At 46.4% G+C, this 13,355-nt stretch overlaps 1 protein-coding gene across 3 annotated transcripts in view; it reads left to right on the top strand.

Moving 5' to 3' along the window:
- Nucleotides 1–13,355, top strand: part of FAM117A (family with sequence similarity 117 member A) — a 42,869-nt gene that overhangs the window by 6,354 nt on the left and 23,160 nt on the right. The window contains exon 1 of one of the 3 annotated variants that reach the window (XM_025440531.1): nt 10,194–10,296. The exons of the other annotated variants lie outside the window; for them this stretch is intronic. Within the exon in view, the coding sequence (XP_025296316.1) occupies nt 10,206–10,296 (91 nt within the window). The 5' untranslated portion in view covers nt 10,194–10,205. Of the gene's footprint in view, nt 1–10,193; nt 10,297–13,355 lie in introns of those variants that run through there. 3 annotated transcript variants of the gene reach the window in all.

Below are 13,355 nucleotides of genomic sequence, written 5' to 3'. Positions count from 1 at the left end.
ATAACGGGGAATCTCTTAGCTCCAGCCCTTGGGGAACCTGGAACTGAAGTTGGGGCTCTGGACACCTACCCTGCCCTGCTCATGAGCCCCAGCCAGCTGACACTGGGGGTGGATGGAGTGCCTTGGGCTCAGCACTGCCTGCACATGAGCAGTTTCTGTTTCCAACTCCCTAATAAAAAGGGGTGGAGGTTGGGGGAGGCCTGGGAAGATTCCTCTGAGGGCTTTGGTTGATCTGAAGCAGCAGGCCTGTGATCAGGGATGATGAAGTTTTCTCTGAGGGTGCCTGAACGTGGCTCCTTAGAGGGTGGATAGTTATTTGGCAGGGCAGAACTGCAAGTCTGGGATGCCTCTTCTCAGACCCTCAGCTCCCTATCTCGTGAATGGAGTGTGGTTTTTCAAGGTGGAGAGAACTATGCTAATAAGCATAGGTCTAGTCTGTCCCCAGCCCTGTCACCTGAATCCCCTGTCATCTGATCCTCAATGAAACCATGTAGGGGAGCACTGAGGTCTCACCTCCTTAAGAGGGAAAGGTAGGATTAAACATAGGATTCTTAAAAGCAATGTCTAACTCGTCCACAAGAGAATAAAATATAAAATCAAATGGGAGGAGGCATAGAATAAAGGAACATTGGAGAATTAACAGGGATGTTTGCAGTAAGCTTTTTTTTTTTTTTTTTTTTTTTTTTTAATTGGCCAATGTATTATTCTTCCTAAGCTTAAATTAAGGTTTTGCTCTTCTCTTTTCCCTTCCCTTTCAAAAGTGGCATTGGCATGGCCCTGTCTGGTCAGCTGTGTATCTTCACTTTCTCAGATGTGTTTAGCCCCTTCAGCTCCATGCTGCAAATTGTGTGCCTGCCTTTTTAAAAGGTAGGCACCTCATGTTTCAAGTTCAAGTGCAATGGAACTCACCCTGCAGCTTGAACAGATTTGAGTGTTTTTGCAGAGGGAGGGCCAGGGCAGATGGGGAGTGTCGTGCTCAATAAATACTTGTTGGATTGAGTTGCTGGAAAGGCAGCCAGGGTGGGGAGAGTGAGCCACACTTCCCCCAGGCTTACTTGAAATGGTTTTTCCCACTTCTGGTCCCCACACACTGTGCCCCCTTTATAATACCTCTCTGCAGCTACTTCCAAGGCAACCTACCCCCCTCCCCCGCTGAAGTGTTAGTGTTCTCTCTCTCTTTAAATCACTGGTCTCCTATTCATCCTGGTCATTGGGCTTGAAGCCCAGCTGGTGGCAAAGACGTGGCATTTCCATGGATGTCATTGCTAGGCCTGTAGGTTCCCTTCCTCTCGCTTAAAGCCAGAGGGTGAGCTTGGGCAGTTAGTTACCAGGTTGATCCATGGAAACAGCCAACATTTAGGATTTTGTTAGGCTTTTGTTAAACAAACAAACAAAAAAGTCAGACTACTTGGCTTTTAGGCTTAGAAGCAGATATGGGTGACAGGCCAAGGAAACTGAGAGGAGTAGTGGGTATCCTTTCACTCCAGGTAGATTTACACCAAATTCCTCATAGTGCTATAATGGCAGAAAAATCAAATCTGAATCAGTGACTTTTCTAGACTGGGGGTGCTTCAGGCTTCACCTAGAGGTGTGATCAGGCTGGAAGCCCCCTCTCCCAAGCCAGGCACCATCTTGTTCTCCTTCTCCCCCCAACCCTGCCACGAGTTGGGAAATGCTACCAAGAAATGCTCTGTCTCATTCCCCACACCCTGGCCACATACACTGTCATCCATGGAGCCCATGTTCCCCAGCTGTTCAAGTTGTCAACCATGGACCTGGTGGCTTAGGCAAATGATTTTATAAATCTGCCCAGCTGTGGGTAACTTTGAACAGAGTAAAATTGCAATTGAGAGGAAACAAAGACAGCATCTTTTACCTTGCCCTCCCTTCTCCTTTTCCCTACCCCACACTGCTGTCCCTGTATGAGTTTTCTGTGCTAGGTGCGTGTTTGATCGCCCACATGGCTTCGAGAGAACCACCGCTGATAACACGTGCGCTCCCTGCCCCACACCTGCAAGTTGGCTGAAAACCTGCTGCACGGCCTCCATTTGGGGGTTGTCTTTGTAACTCATACCCATCAGATATGACAGACAAACTGGGGTTGAGGGTGGAGCTGGATGGCATTTGGCGAGACGGAGGGGATGGAGCCAGAGAGCTTTTGCAGCATGACATAGCCTGATGCTAAGATTGGGAAGAAGGTGGGGCAAGTCACACCCATGTGGTGTGTGCACTTCCTACTGCCCAGAGCAGTCCCTGGACTGTCTCACTGGAACTGCAGTCCTGGGTAGTTCTGTGTTCACACTGAGAAGGCAAAAACAGCTGCTTCTGTGGAAGAGTCTGGGAATCTCAAATCAATTTTTGTATTTTTCATGGAAGTTGAGTGTCTAGATGGCTCTAGTTTTAACCGTGTGTTCCGTTCATTTAGCTCCTTGTTGCTCCTGGTCAGTACTCTAGAATGTTTCCCATTCATCCTCATGATAGTCCTGCAGGTGCAGGTGGCATTGACTTGTTTTCGCAGATAAGTTAAATGAGGCCCGGAAAGGAAGTGACTTGCCCAAGACCATGTGACTTTAAAGCCGTTTTGCTCCTGATCCCAGGGTTCTTCCTACATGTGTGTGGTGAGTCCATTGTGAATTTCCTTGCAAGTTGGCATCCTCTCTGCTGCCTGCCTAGCACACGCCCAGCCTGCGTTTCCCTTCTGCTTGTATGCCTGTATTCCAGGAGCAAACATTCATATGTTCAGTTGGCCCAAAGTGAATTGGAAAGGAAAGTGGGCTGGAAAGAAGTCTCTTGTTCCTTCAGCACCCCATAAGTGACTATTCACTTGGTGTGGCTATTTGGAAGGTGATGGCTATTCCATTAAATGTGTGATACTTGTGTGGCTTTTGGGTGTCTCCAACTGGTTTGAGATAAGCGATTTCCATGTAGCATGAGAAGCTAACCAGGGACAGTTAGGCCTAGGAGGCAGGCAGGCTTTTCTTGTTCTTGTGGGGTCATGGTCATAGTAACTGAGCTTGGGGCTGTGTCAGGGAGACACTTCTAAGATGGAGCTTACAGGAAAGAGGGTGTCTTTCTTATGTGTGACTACATGAAACCCCGAGGAGCACTTGGGAATAGATGTGGGTGGTGCATTCTTCTGATGGGGCGTAGGTTCAGGTGGCATTACGTCACAATGACAACTTAGTCTTCCATGTAGGGAACTCCTGGTGCAAACCATCCCTGTGCTCTATTTGAGTATGTTCCCTTCTTCTGGCTTTAGGTTAAGTGGGAGTGGTGTCATTGCAATACATGATAGTGCCTTTATGAGACAAGTGTGCGCCCAGTAAAGGAGAATAGCAGGGACTTGACTTCAGGAGAAAGCTCCATCTAGGGACTTGGTGTCATGAATTGCCCAGCCTGCTTCATGGAGGTTACCTAGCCCTCCTGAGAGGGCAGGGCAGGTCTTATCCCCTTACCTCTTACGAAACCAGATTTTGTATGGAATTCTTGAATGTCCTGATAATCATATACTTATGTGCAACCTTTCTTTGCCTGTTACTTCTCAACTTCATAAGATAAAATCTCCTTATAATGAACATTCTAAAAAATAATTCTGTATAATAAAGCTATATCCATGGTTCATATAAATGCTTTGTTGTTTTTTTGTGTGGTTTTTGTTGTTTAAAGAAAAGAGTACACAGCCTCTTCTTCTGTATCAGGTACTTTTTCTGGTCCCTGTCCATGTAATGGTTCGTCCCTAAGCCAGGGCCCCTGAGTACTAGCTGTCCGCCTTGGCTGCAGGGAGGGGAGAGAAGAGCAATGGAGCCATCACCAAGTAGCAAGGCCCTCTTGTTTTCATTTCATCTCGAACCTCTCACCCTCCTATACATCCCTGTTTTCGAGCAGAACAAGCGTACAAAAACCCAACAGTGTTTTATCTGAGTGTGTGTGAGTCTTGAGCATGTAGGTGCTGAGTGTAAGCATGTGTGTGTGTGCAAATGTGTGAAAAAGTACATGTGAAAGAAAGCAAATGACAAAGCAGGTGGGGCAAATGTTTCCCTGAAGGAGAACATGGCTGAAGGTTATACGGATGTTGTATGCACTGCTCTTGTTCTACTTGTATCTGTGAGTTTGAAATTACTTCCAAATAAAAAGTAAAAAAAATGAGTACATGCTAGACTAATTTGACGGTACCAGGAGTTCTTGAGAGTGGAAGTTTTCTTCATCTTACAACATCTCTTATTCTCCCCATTTAACAGACAGCAAAACTGAAGCCCAGAGAAGTCAAGTGACCTGAATTCACATAGCATACTGGGCCCGGGGCAGGATGTGGGCCTAAGTATTGACCACTGTAGTAGGCCACTCAGGAGACTAGACTGCGGCTTGTCCTTACTACCTGAGCTGGGCAAGGTGGCATCAGATTCCAGGAATGATCAGGTGCCTGCTGCGGTGTGCCCACGCCCTGTCCATGCCCCTAGCAGGGGCTCCGTGGGGTTGCTGCAGTCTGCTCAAGTGCACTGAGCACACTCAGGATGTCCAGGTACCTTCTCGGGACAACTGCTTACTTTTTCTAAGAAACATTCTTTCTCTGCTCTTAACTGTTTATGTTTCTTAAAGAGCCTGAGATCAGAAGCCATGGAGTAATTCTTGTGCCGGAGCCATGGAGTAATTCTACTTCGAGTTTTTATGTCAGAGATCTGAGGGTAAAAGCAGTCGGCTTCAGCATGGAGAGCAATGCCAGAGCATGGGCCTGGGCCAGACAGCTTTCTCAGCTGTGCACCCTAGTCGGTTTGTGAAGGCATAGGAGCCCAAGGGAGGACATTTGTGTGGTTTGGTGCAGCATGTCTGACCAAGTGGACAGGAATTACAACTCTGTACACAAATTGGGGGCTCACTGTCCATCAGTGAGAACCTGCCAACCACAGGGCCCAAGGTGGGGTACATCTGATCATCTTAGGGAGCCAGGTGGAGGGAGAGGTTCAGACACTGCTGTTTGCTTCCTGGCTCCTCTAACACCAAACCACATACTCTACATCCCTCTGTGCTCCTTGAAGGCACTAGAATCATTCCTGACTGTTTTGCTTACTGATTATTTCCTGTATTCTCCCTCCACCCCCAGCAGCTTCCAGAATTAGGATAATTGAATGAGATATACTCCACTTCATAACATAGAACAGTTTTGAAAATCTTTAGTTTTAGCATGTGTCCTTTATCTGCAGGGCCTCCTGGCAGCCACCCTAGAGCCATGAGATTGAGGTTAAGTTGGCATCAAAAGATTTTTTTTTCATGGCCTCCAGCCAGTTATGTGAAATAGACCTGTGAACATTTACTATATTATTACCCCAGCTTATATATACTTAGATTGCTGGTCTTTAGGCAGTTATAGTTATCCCCGCTATTCTCTGATTCTTCTTGGCTCTGTCCTACCCCAAAATAAGTGCTGGGTGAATGACATCCCTGGTCAGAACAAGATGTAGGAGGATGAGGAAAAGCTGCCGCCCGCCCCGATTCCTGTTGGGTTGTGTGCAGCATGGAGGTGTGCAAATGGCCAAAGGGTCTCCTTAAGACAGCAGTAATGGAGCCTTTGTGTTTCAATTCTTAGATGTATAGATAGAATGTCTTGGTAATTAACATCCCAAACTATTTTCCTGGATCAAATTCTCCTTTATTTCAGGAAGCTAAGCCTTTTCTTTGCCTGACTTATAAAAGAAGACACTAGACCTTGATTCTAAGAGCAGACACAAAGCTCTTCGGGGGTGGGGTGGGGGTGGTGGTTGATCACCAATGCTGTGTGTTGCCCTGTCCATCTCTGCCTCTGGAAGCACATGTAGCGAGGTGACCTGACAAGTGTCCTTCTGCTCTGAAGTCATCAGTGGTCTCGGGCATACACTGATGGTAGAGAAAATCTTCCCAATATTATACCTTTCAAGGCTGTTTCTGGAGGGGCCATCTGATCTTGCTTTTCAGACTAGGTTTACCCTGGAGGCACTGCTTAACCTTTGAGCCTCCCTTAGGAGATCCGAACAACTGGCAAGACAAAAGCTGCAGCACAGGGGTTGCCCTGGAATGTTGCCCAGCACACTTTGGGGTTTTTCCACCGGTAGGGCAACAACCTGGGAATTTGCCTGGGACTTGGGGTCAGGCTGGATTAGGTCCAAGATGTCAGAGTCCAGGGGGGGAACCACTGGGTGGGATATAGTGGACTCTTGGGTATCTCCCCTTTGCAGCTGGGGACACAGTAGAACTTGCAGAAGGAGATGGAGGTAACCAGAGAAGACTTTCTGCAAGTGGGACGGTGTGGTCCATGCAGTTTTGTGAGGCTGCCAGGGACGGGCAGAGTGACCCTAGTAGGATTTCAGACCCTGAAGGCAAAGCAAATCCTGTGACCGGAACTTCCTGGTCCTGAATAATTGAGCAATTGCTTCTTAGGAGCCCCCCTCCCCACTCTTCAGCCCCAAGCAAAATGAGCCTGACAGGTTCCAACCTAGTGAGGTGTAGCCAGTGAGCAAACCTGCCCTCTGAGCTCTGATGTTGGCTTGCCTCGTCATGTGATCAGACTTTCTGCCTGTGGCTAGCCACAGGTAAATTGAGTGCTGTTTATACCCTCTTGCTTGGTCTGGGAGCCCGGAGCACAGCTGTCTGATCAGGCTAGGTAAGGCAAATCTCTCTTTGAATGTGCGCCTTCCCCGCTTCCCCCTTAACTTATCTCGCCCCAGATAATAGCATGGGCTCTGAGCTTTCCATTTAGCTGAATTGGTCAGTGCCATCTCTTATTTACCCTTTAATAGTTGGGGAATTCTAGAACTAGTCAGGCTCAGACTCCTCTGCTGTACTTCCCTGCCTTCCAGGGAGAGGGGGGCTGGGGGGAACTCCTGAGATGTCTGGGGGCATGTAATTCTCTCTTCTCAGAGCTGTTCAGGGGCAGACTCCATAGTCTTCCTCCTCCAACTGTGATGAGCAAGGTCTTCCTTTCACCTAGCTGGACTCTTTCCTATTCTCACTCAAGTCTGTTGACTTCCCTTCATTTTTGCATCCACATAGAAGAAGACTGATAAATTCTAAATCTTTTTTGCCATTCCCATTCCATACCTACCTTCCTGTCAGCCATTTTTATCCTCCCATAAGATCTCCCTGGTTTCAATGTTCCCGTGGAGGAGCAATAATGGCAGATGGATGCCCAGCACTAACATTGCTGGGCATAGCCGAGGTTCTGTCCAATTCCAGCTGTGTTTCTGGACCAGTAGAAGCCCCTTCATTCTGCCCACAGTCTTGGCCTTGCTCCTGGGATGATGTGACCTTTCTTAATTTAACATTGCCTCCTTCACTCAGTATCTTTATTCTACTTTGTATGATTTACATCTTTCAATTCCTTGCTACAGATTAAGCCTCATTCAGTGTTTCGTTTCTTCTTGCCCACCTTCCCGTTCCCCAAATTAGAAGTCCAGAGCAGTGACCCAATTGAATTTGACTACAGCCTGCCAAGATGGAAATGCTGAAGGGTTTAGATCCTTGCTGAGGAGTGAATTGAATTTCCGTTTTCCCAAATTAAGCCAGTTCTTCCCCTCCTCCCCGACTTTATTTTGGAAGAATTTCAAACCTACAGAAAAGTTATAAGCACAATGTTCACCCACTTATCTTTCACCTAGGCTCACTGAAAATTTTTGCTACAATTGTCAAATCTCTCTTCTCTCCTGTGTATTACATCTGTGTGTCTAGATTTATATGTACATCTGTATGTGTTTGTTTTGAACTGTCTGAAAATAAGTTGTAAATATGACACGTTTTGCCCTTAACTGCAGTGGCATCTCCTGAGAATAAGGCCATTCTTCTATGTAATCACGATATCATTATTACCCTTAAAGAGATTATCTATAATCCTGTATATCTAGTATCCAGTCCATTTTCAAATTTCACCTCTGATTGCTCTTCTTTTTTTTTTTTTTTTTTTTTTTTTTTTAATTTTTTAAGTAATCTCTATACCCAACATGAGGCTGGAACTTACAACCTTGAAATCAAGAGTCCCATGCTCTACCAATTGAGTCAGCCAGGCGCCCTTTGTTTTGTCTTTGGGCCAGAATCCAGTCAAGATTCTTATTTGGTTAAAAAAAAAAAAAGAAAAGAAAAAAGAATAAGAAAAAAATTCTTACTTGTTTTTTTAAAGAGTTTATCTAGAATTCCTCTCCCACTCATGTTTTTGATTTTTGGTTTTGAGTGACTTTGAAAAATGTGGACCAGTTCTGCCTTCTAGTTATCTCACATTCTGGATTTTTTCTGTTTTTTCATGGTGGCAATGAACTTGTTCCTCTATCCTCTCTATTTCCTGCAAATGGAAAGTTAGGTCCTAGGGCCTGATTTGATTCAGGTAAAATACTTTTAGCAAAAACATTTCATGGGTGAAGTTGTATACTTTATATCACTTTAGGAGGCATATAAGGTCAGAGCATCCATTACTAGTAATGGCTAAATGATCACTTGAGGTGGTGGCCACCAGACTCCCCACTGTAAAAATACATTATTCTTTTATTTATTTTTTTTAATTTTTATTTATTATTTATGATAGTCACACACACAGAGAGAGAGAGAGAGAGAGAGAGAGAGAGGCAGAGACACAGGCAGAGGGAGAAGCAGGCTCCATGCACCGGGAGCCCGACATGGGATTCGATCCCGGGTCTCCAGGATCGCGCCCTGGGCCAAAGGCAGGCGCCAAACCGTTGCGCCACCCAGGGATCCCACATTATTCTTTTAATAAGTGGTTTATGGGGTGATACTTTGGCATTAGTTAAAATGTTCTGTTCCCCACAATATTTCTTCCAGTGGTGTGGCACCCACTAATGACTCTTCTAATAGATTACTTTGGGAGTTTCATAAAGCTAATTCTGAATGAACACTTATGGATGTGAGTATGGACATGAGAAGCTCAAAGGAGATATAAAAATATTTTTCTTTTGGTTTTTGAAATCATCGGTGTAGGGGGAAAGCAACAAAATGGGGTCAGTCAAATTCTGTCAAAGACTAGGTATTTTGTATGAGTTGGTATTGATATTAAATTGAGTAGTAGTTGCTTACCCTGGCAGTTTGCTTCAGGTCAGGGGAAGGCAGGTTGGCTGGAGCTAAAAATAAGTCCTAATTGGTTCACAAAGCAGAAATTATTTTGATTGGAAGTTCTTCATAATTCTGTTCCTATTTCCTTTTCTTTCTTTCAGACAGTTTCTGCTCTCCTTACTAGAAAAGGAATCTCTCATTTTTCATTTGTCTTCTCACCCTTGACCCACCCAAGATACCCAGTGAGTAAAACAGTGTTCCTGAGATCCAGGTATGATCACCCTGGTTCCTAGCAAGGGAAAAAAGTAGAACCCTTCCAACCTTGGACTAGTTCCTGAACCAAAGCAGCCAGGCAGTCAAGACAGTTGAATCTGACGATGGAACACAGGGATCCAGGTCTTCTGGGGAGAAAAGATCTGCATCTCAGTTTCCTCTGTGACACTGGAGAAATCAGTTCACCTCACCTGTGACCTGCCCCCGCGCTCCCCCGCCCAGAAGCTCTGCATCCTTTTCCATAGATGAGTTCACGAGAGTATAGGGTGCACACCTTCAGAGCAGAAATCGGCAAGTTTCAATCACAGATGCGCTCTCACAGGGTTCATTATAGATGAACCTCCTCTATCTCTGGTTCTTCCTCTCCCTCACTTATCTTACAAGACTACCTGAGAGCTGACTTGGATGTCATGATTTCTTCTTGACTTGATAGGAATCAAATTGTTGTAAGAAGTGAAGATATAGAAGGGTTTATGCCTGTCCTCTGAGTTTATGGGCCACCCAGAGATTTGTCACTCCCAAATAACCATGGGTGGGGATTTTTTTTTTTTTAAGAAGAAGAGGGCAAGGCTATGTGCTATTTATGCTATTCTTGCAGAGGCCAAGTGGATCCCAAAGGAAAAAGCATGCTCCAATCACTAACTGCTAGTATTTTGTTTTGCTTTAAGAATGTTGAAATCCTACAGAAGTCTTCAGAGAATTCAGATAAAAGGTGAAAAGTTCACACCACTTCCTTTTCTTCTAACTGCAGCTTCTTGAGAATTGAACAACCGTCTAAATAACTGGTGTCTACTCTATTTAAATATACATACACACACGCACGCACACACGCACACTTGGGATCACCCTTTTTCCTCGCTGATACAAAGACTGTATTCCTTATTTTTTTCCCCCCACAGTGACCTCTCTAGATGGGTTTCTCCTGGCGCTTCTTTCCAGTTCCCATAGATGTGATCTGCGTGCTGGGAAGTCAGACACATAGCCAGAAAGAAATATTTTCATGTGAGCTGCACACTTAACCGTGGAATTAGTAATTAACAGAGGGCCTGGCCAAGTAGTTTTTTCATGCGTATACAAATATCATCACTTCTCCCTTTAGATATGCCTCCTTGGTAAGGGAAATGTGATGCTACTCTTCTTTCCTTCTTTCTTTTTCAATCTAGTTTCTGTAGCTTCTTCTCCCCATTGTGGCTGAAATGAGCTGCTTGCTTGGTATTGAATAAAGTGTTTTAAGCCCCAGCTTTATTCTTCCTGCCAGGATGGATGGGTTCTCCTTGGGCTTTCCAAGGAGGGCTTCTAACTCTTGTACAGTCATATTGGGAATTTCAGTTTGACCACAATTTCCCTCCAAAACCCACACACATCCCTGAGTTAAGCAGTTTAGCAGCGCTAGGCCACAGGTTGCTCAGAAGACTGCCTGCAGTGTTTAATCCCAACTCGCATACCAAAATGGAAAAAGAATCCCTATAAAGCTGCTGGAGGGGAACTTCCCCAACTTAACTGCCAATCTGTTATTGGGGAACTGTTTAGAAATTCTGATTCCCTGGTTTACTTTGCTCCTCTCCAGATTAGCATACTCCTCTCCTTCCCCACCCCCAGCAAAAGCACTGTATCACAGCTGGTGGGGGGTGGGGGACAGGGCAGGACCTGCTCCCCTGATGGCCAGCCAGTCTGTGTGCCCGGCCTCACCTTCCTATACTGCCTCACCCCTGCCTACTCCTCTTTCTGAAGGAGGATCAGTGATGGAAATAAGCAGATTGTAGAAAAACGTGTCTAATATCTCATTTTATTAAAAAGATGCATACATGCATGCACACGGAGAGATCAGGAAGGATGTGGATAGGTGGCAATCTCTGAGCCGGGGACCAGCACAGTTTTTATTTTTCAGTTTTTGCTCATCTGCATTTTCATGTTTCCTCTAAAAAGGTACAGCTTCTGCTATATTAAGCTATCTGTCTTTAAGAGGAGCAGTGAGAAGACTAGGGCTAATAATGCTTCAAAGCCCAACAACGTGAGAAAGTGTCTCATAGCTCATTTGTTAGACCAGCTAGTTGTTGAGTTTGGGCCACATGTATGATCTCATCGGCTGTCCTTCTGCCTTCTGCAGTCCTTCTTGGGTATTTTGGGATCACTGGGCCTCGTGTTAATGGAGGGTGGGGAGAATAGCCTTGTCTCACTCCCCAGGCTTCTCCTACATTGCTTCGAAGGTAGTAATGTGAGTGAAGCAGCTCCCCCTAGATGCCCAGCTGGGACCCTTTGGCCAGCCACTGGTTTCTCCTTGTGAGCTGCCAAACCTCCACCCCACACTATCTGGCCAAATTGAGAAAGGCAGCCACAAAAGCCTCACTTCCTGCATCATCTGCTGCCTTCCCCTGACCCCCTCTTGCTCTTCTTCTAAGTGCTGTCATCCTTCTCCTTTGGGTTCCCAGGGTGGGGGGTTGCTGGTGTGGTCAGGCCTGAGCTGATTTCTAGCCAAGGAGAGGAGGGAGCTGCGGAGACAGTTTGGTGGTCCTTCTGAAGAGGCATTGGCTGGGGGGACCCCCAGGGGCTGTGCCTGGTAGCCTGGCCCTTAGGGATTATAGCAGCCTTGTGCACTTCACCCATGTCGGTAGCTGCGTGCACTCCTCCCATATCACCGGTGCTCGTAGACTGGCTCATCATAGGCGCTCAAAATCTGCTCACTGGAGGAATTAGTCAGTATATGGTGGTGCACCAGGCCCCTCTTGGCTGTTCTCGGTCCAATGTCTTGTCTGCTCTGTGCTTTCTGCCCTCTGGTCTAACCCTTCAGTGCTCAGACACCTGACTACTGGCGCTCTCCACTTAGAACCCCTGTCCTCGAAGCCATACAAATGCAGCAGTTGGGAAACAGAACCAAGTGTCTCTGGAAGATAGCACCTAAGGCTTCTTATCTCCGGTGTGTGCTGTTTTGTTTTGTTTTTTCCATTTGCTGTTGCCCAAGAACCCAAGCATCCGCCACTGCTCAGCTGCATGGTGAAATGGCCTGGCCCTGTGCCAGGATGCTTCGCCAGGTGGTTGGGCTGTGGAGGCTGCTGCATGCGATGGGCCGATAATACCCCACAGCACTGTAAACAGGACACTCCACCCTCCTGCAGGCACCCAGCCGGTGCCCCGGCAGCCTGCTGCTTTGTCATGACCCGTCATGATATGGGCGTCCCTTCTCAGATAGGGGAGCCGATTGTCCTCTTGCCCTCCCCCTGTTTCCCAAATCTGAGAGGGTACTTTCCAGAAATGAAACAGTTCAGCTTCCAACCACAAGCAACCGTTGTAACTTCTCAATGCTGCTTCTTTGACCATAATCACACAATGGCAGGGCACAACCCAATCCCCAGATCTTTCCAGTGTATCCATGAGGGATGAGCCCATGAGGCTCCTATTTTGACTATATTGGCTTGTGAGATTTCTTTGGGACGTTCCCAACTGAGCAAGGGCTCCGTGGGCAGCACAGGACATACAGGCAGCCTCTCCATTTCCTCAAGGTGGTGTCCATGCTGGCTCAGTCACTAGGCAAGGCTTTGACAGTCTATAAAGAAGTGTGGGATAAGGAAGGGATAGTGTGGTCGGGACTCATTCTGTGTGTCTTTTCTGGGCTATCTTCTTTTTCTAGGCTCTTTTACCCCCACATTCTATCCTTAAGAATTGTGGAAGAGGGAGGGATTAAGTGACATTAACTGGTTCAACCTAATCAGTCTAATGAAGACTTTAAAGCAGTTTTGCATCTCACCTTCTGTTCTTTTTTTTTTTTTTAAAAGATATTATTTATTTATTCATGAGAGACAGAGAGGGAGAGGCTGCGACAGAGGGAGAAGCAGGCTCCATGCAGGGAGCCCTATGTGGGAGTTGATCCGAGGTCTCCAGGATCACGCCCTGGGCTGCAGGCGGCGCTAAACCGCTGAGCCACAAAGGCTACCCTCACCTTCTGTTCTTGAGAGCACTTCTAGGAAGTAATGTAGGCTGGGATTGAGCACCCACCTGCCAGATGAGAGAGTAGGCCCAGGGAGGTTGGGTGTTGTTGACTGCTATGGCATCAGGAGAAAGGTAGA

This window comes from Canis lupus, chromosome 9 (genome assembly GCF_003254725.2).
Source record: "Canis lupus dingo isolate Sandy chromosome 9, ASM325472v2, whole genome shotgun sequence".
Lineage (NCBI taxonomy): Eukaryota > Metazoa > Chordata > Mammalia > Carnivora > Canidae > Canis > Canis lupus.
This window is presented reverse-complemented; position numbering and strand designations above follow the sequence as displayed.